At 37.3% G+C, this 15,828-nt stretch overlaps 1 protein-coding gene across 1 annotated transcript; it reads left to right on the forward strand.

Annotated features, from left to right (window-relative positions):
• The first annotated feature begins 14,834 nt into the window (after positions 1–14,834).
• LOC137834208 (uncharacterized) lies at positions 14,835–15,380 on the forward strand. Its single transcript, XM_068642270.1, has one exon. It carries the CDS (start codon positions 14,835–14,837, stop codon positions 15,378–15,380), a length of 546 nt encoding a protein of 181 aa, XP_068498371.1.
• The last annotated feature ends 448 nt before the right edge of the window (positions 15,381–15,828 follow it).

The following is a 15,828-nucleotide window of genomic DNA, read 5'->3' on the forward strand; positions in this document are numbered from 1 at the left end:
TATTTACAATTTAAAAGAAACTATAAAGAGAGATATTTAATATGAAGCCTATTATTTGAGAGTTTGTAGACTTCTTTATCTTTAGGCTTGATCTTCTCTTTGACTTCTTTTAATTTGTGAGAAGACTAGAAGGAAGAACTTCAAATGTGTAGGTGAAAATCCTCTTACTTCATTAATAAAATCCTCTCCTAGTGGATATCCATCACTCAGTATGGCTAGGGACACTCTTTTCTCATAATCTACTTGGAGACACTCAAATATTTGATTGACCTTCATTTCCCAATTTAAGTATTCCTCTATATTTTCTCGACCATGAAATGCAGGAAGGTCTACCTCAACTTCCCTGGAATAGATGATGTTTCTAAGCCTATGATGCCTATGAGGTTGTTGATAGTAGTTAACATTGTAATGACTACTTAATGGCCCTTCACTTTAGGAATAAGGGTTTTCATGATAGTTCATTCGCTTGTTAGACCGTTCTCCATGCGTGCTCTTGATTTATGAGCAAACATGTGTTTTAACTCACATATTTCTTTTTTTTTTGTGTTTTTTAGTTCTTCACTCAAATTTTCCCTTCTTTCATACCTAAGACTACCATTAACACTAGATTTATGGAAATGATCATTCATTTTTTTTTAAAGTTAAAAGTTTTGAAAAAGGTAAAAAGTCAAAGTTTCTAAAAGTTCGTTCCCAGGAAAGGGAAGTCAGTTGTTTGATTGATTTATATCTTTCAATAAATTGTTTTTCAACTGTGAAATTTTTATCTTCAAAAACTAAAATCAAACAGATACTAGGCATTGATTTCTACGTAATACGAAATTTGACCTAGAAATTCCAAATTATTTAATTCTTTTTAAGCGTTAGGCACTATGCTTTCTCGCTAATCTCTTCCAGTTTTAGCATTATGCTTTTCCAAATTTATGTGTTTTTCACCTTTTAGAATTTTGATTCGTCTTTTTCACATAATGATAAAATGAGATTAAACCCTAACCTCAAAGAAGAAACTTGCAAGGGAATTTTCACATCCTAACCCTAACTTGACACTTGAGTTAGGGTTTATAACCTAGAGTTGGTAAAACATTCTTCTAGGTTAGGTTATTTGACCTAGCGTAAGTTTGGTCTAAATACAAGGCTCAAAATAAATTTATATCCTACTTTTCTCAAAATACAAGGTTGAATTGTACTTCGAACATTTTTGCAAATATTTGAGTTACAACAAATTAGAGAGAATTTTAATAGATTGTTCTGAAAGAAAATATATTACTTTTTTGGTGTAATTACCTTTTTAGTCTCTACATTTAGGGTCAAAATTCAATATAATACAGTGTTTTTTAAAAAAAAATCCATTTGGTCCCAAAGTTTTTTAAAAAGTTTACAATTTGGTCTCTTCTGTTAAATTTTCACTAACGACGTTAATTGGTGATGATGTGGTACACAATGTATCAAATTTATGTACAGTTGCACTCTATGTGTAATCCCTTTCTCTTCCCTCCATCCATTATCCCCATCCTATCATAGCATTCATCCTTCCCCCTTGCATCAACACTTCCCCTGTTTCTCTAGCATTGACTCAATTTTTTGAACAAAACAATTTTCAGATGCGAATGAATTATATGAATTCAGTTAATGAGTAAGGTAGGTCAACATAAATGCCAAAGACATATTATTAGAACCTCAGTAGTTGTTCAGGCCCTCCCAGTCCAATCTCAATCATTGGGTTAAAATAATTCCCTGCTATTTAACAATTTCTCTTCGTCTCATATTTGTTTGCCCAATTCTACTACTATAGATACTTTGAAAGTCATACGTGATACTGAAATACAACGTTTTTCTCCATCCCCAATGAATTTGCCTCAGGTCTTAGGTGTGATGACCTGCATTTTGGCATCAGGTCTCAAGTCACATGGATGTCAGCGACGTGCCGGACTTATAAAATTTCGTTGTCGATGATGCGATGACCTCTTATGCGTTGAGCACTGGTACACACACCACCACAATTGTTCCCATGATTATAAGGTCATCGGGAGAGACACCATCGTGAGGGAAAATCCCATTGTGAAGGCTGCGAAGATCATGAAGGTCAGAAAAACCTAAAATTGAAGAAGGGGAAAACACTTTGATCGATCATTGAGACGAAACCCTAAATTTGGTGAAGGGAAAGCACTTTTGATCCCTAATTATTGGTTGATATTTATAAGTTATTATGATTATTATGTGAATAAGTGAACTTTTTTTCTTTGAAGGTATTTCTCATGCTAGGAATGTTCCTCTAGATGGTACCATTGCTCATAGCCAACAAGTTAGGGGTTTGTCTACTAATTAACCTGCTATACCACCTTTAGTTTTGGTCCAAAATCAAAGCGATGAGGGTGAAGGGTGGAGTGGAGGTCCTGATGGGGGAGAATGGATGGAGGGAAGAAAAATAAACCCCTAAAAGTTGGTGTCTACGTGTACAGTGCATGTTTGCATATTAATAACATTGTGTGTGTCAAATCATCATCAGTTAACGTCGTTTGTAAAATTTAATAGAAGGGAACAAATTACATATTTTTTAAGAAACCTTGGGACCAAATTGATTTTTTTAAAACCACTGTAGTAAATTGAATATTGAGCTTAAATGTAGGGACCAAAAATGTAATTATACCTAATTTTGTAGTTGAAATGAACTGATACAGGAAATTAATTTGTTTTATTTAAAAAGAATTGATTAAATTTTTTAATAAACTTTCCATACACAGAACTTAGAACAAAATCTTATAAACCAGAAATACAATTTAAATTATCTAATCTATTTGAAATGAAACAAATATCAAGATTAATTTCAACATGTTATTTTTGGAATTAACAAATTATTTTTATGATAAAAAAAATACTAAAAATAATTTTGTATTGATTATATGGTGGGGCAAATTTCACGAAAAAACAATCAGTGCTTTAAGAAAAAAAAATCATTATATTAGGATCAATGAAATCTTATTAAACTATTTTTTGTTTCAATTAAAATTGTTAATCGGTAACAAATACAAATTGCAATAAAATATATCAATATCAATTATCGCACTAGTTTTAGTTGTATAGAAAAAAAAAAAACAAATTAGTTTTTTTAACAAAATAGATTGATTCTATGAGTCCAAATTATTATGAAGACATTTTATAAAGCAAAAGTAAAGAACATAGAAAAGACACCAAGAATTTTATACTGGTTCACTGTTAGAATATATGGCCTTAAACGAGAGGGGGTGAATTGTTTAAGAAGGATTTTTGCAAACTTTTAACCTTAGAATGAAAATTCTTTGAAAGAACATTGATTAAGGATTCAGTTTTTCCAAAACAAACAGCAAAAGCACAAAGCTGGAAAAACAATCGGTTGTTTTAGCGAAACAATCAGTTGTTTATACCAGTTCCAAAATATCAAAACTGAATTAAAGAGAGATAGGGATAGAGAAATTGTACACAGTTGTTTATACTGGTTCACTCCAAACAAGAGCTACATCCAGTCTTCTCAGAAACCCTGAGGATATCCACTAAGCAATCACCACTTGATCACTTACACCACAACCAAGAGAATGACCTTGAACACCTCAAGAAACACACTCTCCTTGGCCAACACTAAGATTGCTGATCTTGAACACCTCAAGAACACACAACCAATCTCAGCAAAACACACACACGAATGGTTCAGCAGTTTACAAAGATTACACTTGTTACAGATGAATATCTGTAATGAATACAAGTAGAATCCTATTCAGCACCTTGATCAATCTCTCAACTCTTAAGCAATCTTAGAACTCTTTGAAAAACTCTTAGTTCAAAACTTTGTTTCAAGATTCTTAAAACATAAAACAGTTTTTCAGAATATATCTAAGAATATAGTTTGTTATCAAATCTTAACAAACTCTTAATTGCATTTAAAACAGATTGGTCAAAGCATTTAATGACTGGAGCGTATACAGTTAAAGCATTTAAAGCTCAGTCAAAGAAAACAGTTTTTCTGTTATGGTTTCAAAACAAACAATCGATTGTTTCCTCGAATCAATCGGTTGTTTTGTTACTTAACAAAATTCACCATTCAAAAACAGTTTTCAAACTTTCTCAAAACACCTAAGTGTAAACAATTGGTTGTTTCGACAAAACAATCGGTTGTTTCAACTTAGTTTGAAAAAACATTTTACTTTGTTAAAATTGAGATGCTAATTGCTTTGAGATTTAATCTAAGGGTTGATTACAACATTAAACTACCCCAGAACAAAGCTTAAACCAGCACAGCAACATCAAGCAAAGAAGAGGCTTCATCATCCTTCAAAGGATTTGGATTCTTCAAAACATTGAACACCACTTGGTTCAACCATAGTAAAAGAGGTACATGCAGTTCCACGTCACACCAAGGTGGATTTCACATAAACAACACAATTTCTTTACATGAAATTTAAAATATGTTCCTCAACACTACAAAAGTATAAACCTCTCACTACATCATTTTGTCATAGATGAGAAACATACCAAGAAACCCTAGCTTGGCCAAAATTTAATACAAAATACAACACAATATAGAAAGGAACGAATTAACCTAAAAAGTCAATCAAGAAACACAAATGGATTCCTCAAATTCACAACAATAGTGAAATATTTTTGACCTCAATCTAGATGATGAAAGTTTTGCTCCAAGAAACATCAAAGATCTTTTAAAAGCTATTTCTTCCAAAAACTTGAATCACATAGGCTTTCTTAGATATAAATGTATGAGTTAACCTTTTTTTGAAACAACTGCATACCCTTTTAACAAAAACGGATTGATTAGAAAAAGGTGCAATTAAGTAAAATCAATTTTTTGAAAACTCGAACAATATGTTGATTTCACTTAAACAAATATAATATGCATGACAACTGATTTTTCTCAAATTGAAAGAACTCAAACTGAAAACACTTCTTATATTACATATTAAATCATGGTTTTTAGTATACAAAACATATTTCAGAAAAACCTAAAACTTTATAGTACTATCAATCAATTGATTTAAAAGATAACAGATTGAAAAACTGTAACTTTGCATAAATCAATTTAAAAACCAGTTGAAAAACATGGATTGATAATCATTTCTTAAGGCAAAAGATAAATCAAGACACAAACTAAACTACCTAGACAAGTATTCAATATGGCTTCATTAAACACCAAAGTTGGATCCTTGAGATGTTCAACAATCTCCCCCTGTTTGTTGAAGAAAAACAGTCCAACAACAAGTTTTTGAGTCTTGAAAAAACTTTAAATTTTGCAAGCAGTAGCTAGTGGTGAAAAGAAGACAATAACAATTCTTTATCTTGTTCCCCCTTATTTTCAAAATTACATAACACAAATATTTCTCCCCCTTTATGTTCATCAAATATAAAACATGCAAATAAATCATTTGAATGGATATACCAGTCCATCAAATAGCAATAAGCATAGCAAAGTTGGATAATTAAACTAGTAATAATAGTGCTTAGGGGGAAATATAAAATTTTCAAGGTGCATAAACAAGAACCATACAACCTAAAAGAAAACCAAAATATTTAAAGGGTTCAAAACATAGGAAAAATTAAACTGATTACAAGAAGAGAGCAACAGATTAAGAATCACGGTGGTAGATCTCAACCAACTACTCTTGTACAACCTCAATCTGATTAGCAAGATGTTGAAACCTTGATGCAACCATCTCAAAATGCTCCCTTTGTTATGCAGAAATGGAGTCCAACCTATGAATCATGAACCTCTCAAATTTGGACAATGATTCACCTCTATCTGTTGGTGGTACATAGGCTACCAATGCATTCATATCAATTCCTTGAGCATCTTCACCAACAAAGTCTGTAATTTGTGAGATGTTTGAATTTGATCATGTGCTCTTTTATGATATAGACCAAATTTACCTTGATCTTCTTTACAAGACTATACATCAGAATTAAATCCACTTCAGTTAACATGGCATGGTTACTCCATATGGTGTTAATTGCCATGCCACAATGTGTGGAAAAAAACACTTTGTTATCTTGAGATTAACTACTTGAAATCGATTAAAGGAAATTTCTTGATCTTTCAAACAGGTGCAATAAAACTGCATCTTGTTAAACTTGTTGATTTCATCAGCGTTTCCCTTTCCAACCCCCTTGACTCCATTATACTTGAGTCCAGTTACTGATTTCCACACAACTGGTGTGATCAACATGTATATCCCTTTTACCTTAGTCTATAATTTTTTTTCAATTGAAAATCAAATTAGTGTAAAATACTTTAATAAGGTTAGTGTAAACAATTCTAAGAGAGGTTGTAGTTTCTAAAGCTTCAGAAGATTTCTCGAATCATCTAGCTTTTGCTCTTTCACCCAAGAGAATTTGAAAAACCTTGGGAATGTTGATCTGCTTTCTGCTCATCTCAAGCAGAAAGGTTGCCATGGAATCTTCTTCACCAGCAAACCAGGTCTCAAGATATCCATACCAAGAGCTAGAGGATGATCCTTTGGATCGCTTTTTCTTTTGTGATGAAGTCATTTGTTAAATATTTATGAGAACTTGAATACTAATAGAAACAAGAATTTGATAATTGATGATATGCAACGTTAGATTATATAAAGATGAAAAAGATTTTATGAGAAAAGATAGCAATTAATTTGTGTTTAAAACATTCGAAAAAAAATTATAGGAAAGGCTGTAGTGGAATATTTTCGTCAGCACCAAATCCTAACAAACATATCACATGATTGTGCATTTACACAGTCAAACAAAAAAGATTTACTTTAGCACTACACATGACAAAAATTTAAACAGAATTAGAAAAAAAAAATAGTCAATTAAAATAGTAACAAATTATGAAAAGTAATCAATTGACCATTATTTTAATAAATTATATTTTCATTTAGGAAAATTGACTTAAGTTAATGATAACTAATTCAATTATGAGATAATTTAATCTATCCCGTGCAAGTGATTCAGTAAACAAATCAGCTAATTGTTTTTCTATTCCGATGACTGTAATTTCACAATTGCCATTTGAAATATGTTCATGAAGGAAATGATGTCTAATCTTAATATGTTTTGTGCGTGAATGCATGATAGGAGTTTTAGTCAAGTTTATAGCACTAGCTTATTCAAGATTATTCCAAAATCACTTAGTTGTTGTTTTAACCATAAGGTTTGTGCACAACAACTCCCTGCAGCTATGTACTCCTCATGTGCTTGTTTCTTGCAATGCCATGAGATTAAACTTGATCCAAGCATATGACGCGTTCTACTTGTACTTTTCATGTCTATCTTACATCATGCCAAGTTAGAGTTAGAATAGTCAATTAAATTTAAAGAAACATGACAAGGATACCACATACCATTTCCTAGGTGCTTGCTTCAGTCAATACAAGACTTCCTTTAGTTTATACACATGATTTGGAAATTTATCATCCTTAAACCCATGTGGTTGTGATATAAATACCTCTTCATTGATATAACCATTTAGAAAAGCACACTTTACATCCATTTGGAATAATTTGAATCCACTAATACAAGCAAAAGCTAATAGAAGTCTAACAACTTCCAACATTGCTACAGGAGCATAACTCTCATCATAATCAATGCCTTCCTCTTAGTTGTAACCCTTTGCAACAAGCTTGACCTTGTTCCTAGTGATGACACCTAGTTAATCCATCTTGCTTCTGAAGACTCACTTTATGCCAATTACATCCATGTCAGTTGTTCTTGGAATCAGAGACCATACCTTATTCCTAATGAACTGATTTAACTCATCATGTATAGCAAGAATCAAGTTTTCATCTTGCAATGCTTCAATCAAGTTCTTTGGCTCACTTTGAGAAAGAAATGCCATTTCTTCACAAAAATTATTGAGTGAATTTCTTCTTAATGCACCCTTCTCCATATTTCCAATGACATTATCCAAAGTCAAATCCCTGGGAGTTCTCCATTCTCTGGGCAAATATGGATTAATAGTTTGTCCTTCAGCAGAAATACAATTAGTTGTTTGTGTATCAATTGATTGATTTTTCTGAAGTACAGTTCTTAAATCACTTGATTTAAGATCATCTTCAACAGGCTTATAAATATAATTGTTAATCTCATAAAAAACATGTATAAATTCTTCAACAGTTATAAGTCTTCTATTATAAATTCTATATGCATGTCCATTCAAAGCATAACTAACAAAGATTCTTTCATCAAATTTTGAATCAAATTTTCCAAGATTATCCTTACCATTCTTTAAAACAAAGAATTTACAACCAAACACTCTAGGAGGGATTATATTAGGCTTTCTTCCCTTATACAACTCATAGGGTTGTTTTCTATAGAATTGGCCTAATAAGAGTTCTATTTAAAACATATGCAACAGTGTATACAACATCAACCTAAAAATACTTAGGGAGATTATATTCATTTAACATGGTCCTAGCAAGCTCTTCTAAAGACCTATTCTTCCTCTCAACTACTCCATTCTGTTGTGGGGTTTTAGGAGCATAAAAAATATGAGTAGTTCCTTATTTTTCACAAAACAATTTGAATCTTTCATTTTTAACTTCTCCAGCATATCAATTCTAATGTTTTTAATATTGCAACAATTTTCATTTTGTAAAGCCTTAGCTAATTTCTTAAACACATCAAATGCATCATTTTTAAAAGCAATGATAATGTCTAGGTAAATCTAGGGAAAAGATGAACAATGACCAATGCATAAAAAATTCCACCAAGAATAGTAGTTATAAATGGTCCAAATAAGCCCATATGCAAAATATCTAAATGCTTTTTAAAAGAAATAACATCATTGTTTTCCTATCCATCACAGATGCTAACTCCAAGAAGAAACAACCATTCAGTACTCACTGGGGAAGATCTTGTCCTTATCTACTGTATCATGAACAAGATCAACATTAATTGGATCCATATCGTCAAGGAGAACATGCAAAAATCCATGAGATTAAGTGATTATCACTATCCATATGCTATGCTTATCTCTAAGTTTTTGCATTATTTTGAAGTTAATATTGAAGAGAAGCTAACTGAAGTGGTCAAGGCATCACACGAAGTCAACAATGGATCTCTAAGCAAGATGAGATTCACCAAAATTGGAGGAAGATGGGCAGCAAAGACGGTGACCAAGTTGGTTCTTCAAGTGGTATCCATGTTGAAGATGATGAAGGAGAACTTGTTGTTGAAAATGATGGTGATGATGGAAACGAAGCTGGGCAAGATAATGTTGGTTACGATGATGCTTTTGGTGCTGGTGCAAGTGTTGGAAACATGGGAGAACACATCACATCTATGTCACCCTTTGAGAAATTGATGGTAAGCAGAATGGAAAGTTTTGCAAATGAATAAAGGAGTCATCATGGGTTCTGTATGGCAAGATTCCATAACCTTGATGAAAAGATTGAAGTTGTTCAAAATGAGCTCTTTGAGATTTAATATGTCAAAGAGGATTGAAGAATTTTATTGCTTTATTTCTAATCCTATTTTAGCCTGCTGAACAATTTTATTTTCTTTTGTTTTATCCATTGTCTTACTCTATTTGTGAAGACAAATAGGGGGAGAGTTATCTGGTTTATTGTGTTGTTATCGTACTACTACTACTGGTTTTTATATTCTGGTTTATATTGTTGTTGATTGCTCTAATCTTGCACCTCTTTCACTGGTTTTCACACTATTTTAATGGTTTTCTTGCTAGAAACCATATGATGAATATTGGTTCATTGGTACTTTTTAAACCTGGGTATTATTGCTATATTGTAAATGCACAGTTTTTGTTTTGTAGGTGCTTTCAAATTCAAACAGAACAACTCAAGCAAACTAGGGATTTGTCTTCATAAAATAGAGAGAGATTGTTAAACATAGGATTTGATGTCTCCAAATCCAAGTGGATTGCTTGAAGACTTTGTTGCTTGTTGTGTGTGTGTTTTACTAATGTTTGAATTTGTTAATCTACTAATAGTAATGATCCAAGGTTGCTTGATTCAAGTTCTTTTGAAAAAAAAATGTTTTCTAAAGAAAGTGGAAAATCAACCTGTTGAAATTTCAATTCGGTTAGATTTGTAGGCCTTGAACAAGAAAGGGGTGAATTGTTTATGAAACATTTTCACAAATATTGAAGGTATAGAGAGAGCCAATGAAGAATAAAAGAGAAAGAAACCAAGTTAGCCAAGAAACAAATTTGTTTTATTATGTTTCCAGAAAATCAACCGGTTGTTTTTGCGAAACAATCGATTGTTTTTATCAGCAGTTGTTAAAAAGCAAAACCAAAACAAATTTAAATGAGATAAGGGATAGAAAGATCAACACAACTAGTTTTATACTGGTTCACTTTATACCAAGAGCTACATCCAGTCCCCAAAAACCACTGAGTATTCCACTAAGCAATCATCACCTTGATTACAACACACCAAAGAGATGATCTTGAACCCTTCAAGAACACAAACCTCCTTTGGAAAACACAACCCAGAATTCAGAACACCCTCTGAATGTGCACACCAACAATTATTACAGAAATACAATTGTTAAGAGAAAAGGAATGATCACACTTGATACAATCACAGATTGAAACGAAGAAAATACAGTTCAATCTTATTCCACTCTTAGAAAGAATCCAAAGCCTTAAGCAATCTCAAAAAAACTTGATTTATAAGCAATCTTGTGAGTCAATAACAACCAAAAGCGTAAAAAAAATTATATATACTTCAATCAGTTGTTAAAAAACATTTAATGCAAGAGCCAAATCAGTTTTAAATCAATTAAAACATATTGAACTAACTTAACAGAATTTTGTTAAGAAAATTCAAAAAACAACCGGTTGATTTTTCGAAACAACCAATTGAATTGGTTTGATAGCAAAGTCAACCAAAGTCAAACAGTTTCAAATCCTTTTCAAAAACCTCTAACTGTAAAACAACCGGTGGAAACGAAAATTCAACAGGTTGATTTTCCACTTCTCTTTGAAAACACATCTTTTTCGAAAGGATTAAAAATCAAATAACCTTGGATCAATTCTATGAGTGGATTACAAATTCAAACTACCCAAAACCCAAACACACAAGTAGCAACAAAGCCTTCAACCAATCTTCATGGATTTGGAGACACCAAAGCCTATCTTCAACAGATTCAATCAATTGTTTTACACTTAGAGGTTTTTTAAAATAATTTGAAAGAACTTGAAATTGGTTGACTTTTGTTGTCAAGCCAATTCAACCGATTGTTTCGTGTTTTCAATCGGTTATTTTTTGAAATCTGATCCTGCCGGTTGACCAGAGCGAAAGAGTCTTGCCGCGTCAAAGGTATCTCCCTCTGGATCGGCTTTGCACCACGCTAGTTTCCGTCCTTCACACCTCGATTCTCCTCAAGAACCTGCAAAAGACAGAGTGGCGCCGCTGCGGCCGATCGCGCTCTGACGCTCAAGTTAGTGACGAAATCACCAAAACTCTAAGAGAGAAAAGCTAGAAACTCAAGGAACCGTGCAAAATCTCTCTCAGCGTACTCAAGTATTCTCAAAGCGTAAAGAAGTGTTCTAAACGCGCGTACCTCAGAATCTGTTAAGAGTTCCTTATATACCTGTGTGTTTTCTCTCTCCTGACGGTTACACCTCTGGACACGTGGCTCGCATCCAGCTGTACACGTGTCACCATCTGGAACGTCTTCTGCTTGAGCGCCACTTCTACTCTTCAGGCTGTTCGACTAAGTTACTCAGGTGAGGAGTAACTCGGTGCATAGCTGCCTTAGAGCGCGATCTCTTCTAATGGCGAGCACGGGTGCCACCATGCACACCTTCTCTGTGGTCTCGCCTGCCGCTATCACGATCTGCATTACTTGCTCATCGTGCATGTTCTGGTAAACTGTTCCCTGGCCTCAACCTCTGGCTAGGGAATGATCATTGGATAACTTCATCCTCCGTACTCGTGCCCCTTGAAAGCCTTGAACAAGCTTTCCTGATCTTTCGGCGATGTCCCCCTCTTGGCGATCTCTGATCACTTGGTCGCCTAAGCTCGCATACGGCGACTACGACACAAGCCTGGTGACCGCCGGTTTAGACTTAACAATTGGCGACTACACGAACTTCTCGATGTCCTTCCCTTCCGTCAGCCAGGTGTTCCGTTCGACACGCCTATATTATCGCTTGTTGCCACGTCATCACTCCCGACTACCTGGTCGGTACACAAGCCCCCCAGTCTTAAGCGAAGACTTGTCCAGCGAAAAGACTAAGAGGTCACATCACCGTCGATCTACGTGGCGCTGGCACGGAATTCCAAACGTCTGTACCCTCTGCTTTCCTGACGCTCCACCAAACCCCTTTTTCCAATCGCTCGACACGTGGCTTCATCAACGGTCATCTTCAACTGTCGTTTGCGCTTCCGAAAACGTTCGAAAAACCCTTAAACCCCTTGCACTTCCACTGTTCCATCATCTTTCTGCACCCTCAAAACGTTCTAAGTTCTTCTCTGCGAACCCACGAAGCTTCTCAACTCTCTCAATCTCCAACTCTCTTCAACGCTCATCCGATCATCAAAAGGTACCCTTTTTACTTCTCCTGTTGATATTTGCTGCATTTTAACCGATTCGCATCATCCATTATCTGTCTGAAGCATACGTTGTGGGCTGTTTTTCCCTTTCTCCTTCTCTCGTAGCTTAGGGCTTCGTTCTTCGTTACGTTCATCCCAGCGAACTCTTGTTCGTTCGCTCTGTCTTCTTTGTTCTCAATCGAGTCGTTCTGTTGGCTTTGCTTCATCCCTTTCATTTTCCTTTGCAGTTCCTACGATGGCTCATACAAAATCCACCGCGAACCCTCCTTCTTCGTCGCGAAACCCTCCACCCCAAGCGCGTAGGGTTGCTCCTGGGGCAAATCCTCCACCAGCGCGCAATCCACCACGAGCCTCTGATGCTCCTTCTAACCAGGCTGAGAGGCCTGCAACTTCTCACGCCAACCTCGCTCAGGCAACCCCGCCAGTCGCCGGAGGGGCTTCCTTGCCTCCAAGAGACTACAAGGAACTCTATCCTTGGGCCACCCCACTCTTGTTAAAAGAGACTTCTTCAATAAACACGGAGTTGGGCGTGCTCCGACTAAGGAAAGGAGACCAGTCCGACCTCTCCTTCCACAAAGAACATGATAGCAAGGTGGTCGTGCTGCCCTGCTTCCCGGAGAGCCGATCTGTGCGGACAACAAAGGGAACAACGACGAGTCCTTCTGCTTCCTCTACGCCACCTTCTTCAAGAAAGTGAAGCTCAGACTTCCCTTTACTCGCTTCGAGAGAGAGCTGCTAACCGAGCTCGATATCGCCCCCGCCCAGCTTCATCCCAACAGCTGGGCGTTCGTAAGGGCGTTCCAAATCATCTGCGCACACCTGGGGCTGCCGACTTCAGTGGATGTCTTCCTTTTCCTATTCGAGGCTAAGAATCCCGGAGACCGCCTCTGGATTAGCTTAAACGGGATTGTTGGGAGGTCAATCCTCTCGATCTTCCAGCAATCTTACAAAGACTGGAAAGGGAAGTTTATCAAGGTGCGCCCAAACGAGCAAGATCCCTCACTGCTCGACGGTTTCCCCTTGTACTGGGTACACAAGGGGAACAAAGACTCCAAGGAATGCTTCAGGAGGTCAAGGAGTCCTGACAACATGGGCGAGCTAGACATAGATCTCTACCTTTTCTGGAAGAGCGTAGCAGCTGCCTACATCACTTTCCCTACTGCCTCAATCATCTCCTTCGAGTTCTTCGAGGGCCAACTTGAAACTCACATAGGTTAGCCCTTTCTCCAGCACCAAGACTCTTGTTTTGTGTTGGAACTAACTCAGCGTTCCTACCATTCCATCCTTCGGTGTTCTGCTTGTTCTGCATTGGTCTTGATCTTGAATCCATGTGCCACTTGATTGCGTTATTCCTGCGTGCATATATTGGTATATCTTGCTTTTGCTTTGTGCTTACTCATCTATTTTCTACCCTGTGCAGACTTCATGTTGGGCAAAGGTAAACTAGTTGAACTGAGGGCGATCGCCCGATCTCACAAGTTGGCGACGGGTTCCCAAACCGTGCCCAACTCGGTGGTGGAGATCGCCGCTGCTCAGGGCAGAACTCCTCCCCAAGGTCCAACTCCTCCGGAGACACTACCCGCCCCACAAAGAAAAAAACTTGTCTTGAGGAAGCCAAAGAGGAAAACTCCTCAAGTGGTACAGGAAGAAGAGGATGACGAGGCGACTGAGGACGACCTTGTCACCAAAAGAACAAGGGTGGCACCCTCTTCACCACCCGCTCTCCCAACACCAACACCGCCCTCTCCTCCAGCTCCATCACCGCTAGTCCAAGCATCACCCTTGGCTGTCGCCCCCCCTGTGGTTGAAGGCAGCGAGCCTAACTTTATTGAGAATCCTCCAAGCGCCTCCACGCCATTTGTATCTGCTGGAGAGGGTCCTCCTTCAACCACCTCTATCGCTGGGGCTGCACCAGAAGGAGATAAGGGTGGCCATAACTCGCCAATCCTGATAACAGAATCTCCGACTTCACCACCACGCCAAGAAGCCCTCATCGCCCTACAAACTCAAGAGAGTGGTGGTGAAAGTCAGCACCAAGCTCCTCCAGCACCTCCACCGGCAACAACCTCAAGCCGCCCTTCTTCTGTTGACGAGGCCTTGAGGCCCTTCACGGCCAAGCTGAAAATGATGGCGGAGGATCTCCCCTTAATTGTATCAAAAGCTGTGGAGGAGTCCAACAAGAGGCTTCGAGATGAGAACTCAACGCTCCAGGAGGCGAACCGCCTAATAAGGATTAAGGCGGAAAAACTGTCTTGCAACCTGATGGTGGCAGAAATCGATCATTGAAGGCTGGAGGACGCCATGAGCGCTAAGCTAAGGGGCGCGCGTAAGGAGGCCTCCGATCTGCGCCAAAAACTGCACCTCCTAGCTCAAGAGAAAATTGAGCTGGAGAGTAAGCTGGTACCCTACAGGCTCAAGGTGGCCAACTTGGAGGCATCAATGAAAGCAGATGCGGCCAAGGTGGAGAACCTTAAAAAGAGGTCAGCAGATCGGGACGTGCTCCTCGGGAAAGTTGAGAAAGAGAGGGACAACACCAAGGCTGAGCTCGGCAAAGCTCAAGAGGAAAACATGAGGATTGTTGCGGAGCTGGCCCAGGCTCGGGAGGAAAACAAGAAAGATGCTGAAGAGCTTGCTCGGGCTCGCGAAGAAACTGAAGGGCTGAAGAGGCAAACTGACGAGCTGAAGAAGCAAGCTCAAGAGCTCGAGCAAAGCTCCGCCCAAGTCCTTTCTGTCGGGTTCGACGCCGCTTTGGAGCAAGTCTCGTGCCAATATCCCGAGCTCGATGTCTCCATGGTGTCGATCTGCAACGAAGTGGTGGATGGGAAGATCGTGCCCTCTGAAGATTAATTGTTTCCCTCCATCACTTTGCTCTTTGAAAACTTGGTGCTCATTTCTGTTTTGTAAAAACTTTACATGTAATTTTTCTTCTTATGTATTTGAACTGACATTGCTTTATGTAACTCCTTCTGCTCAAGATATTGTTGTCTAATACCGTGCCTCAAACGCTTCTTACTCGTTGTGTGATTAACCAACATAACTGGTAGAACTCGCTTAAACAAATTGACTTAACGATTCTTCAGGCTTAACTGTTCACTGCTTTGAACTCGAGCAAACTGTTAATCTCATAACAATTTATCGAACTGTTAACTCAAAGTAAAATCTGAGCAACTACCAACTTTCAAACGGTGACATTTAAAGTAACTTGCAAACTTAAGGCAATAAGTCACTTACTAGGCAACAGGTTTTAACTTAAACTTGTATCACAATACAGTTTACCTGATCTGCCCGAAAAGAC

Source organism: Phaseolus vulgaris, chromosome 5 (assembly GCF_000499845.2).
Source record: "Phaseolus vulgaris cultivar G19833 chromosome 5, P. vulgaris v2.0, whole genome shotgun sequence".
Lineage (NCBI taxonomy): Eukaryota > Viridiplantae > Streptophyta > Magnoliopsida > Fabales > Fabaceae > Phaseolus > Phaseolus vulgaris.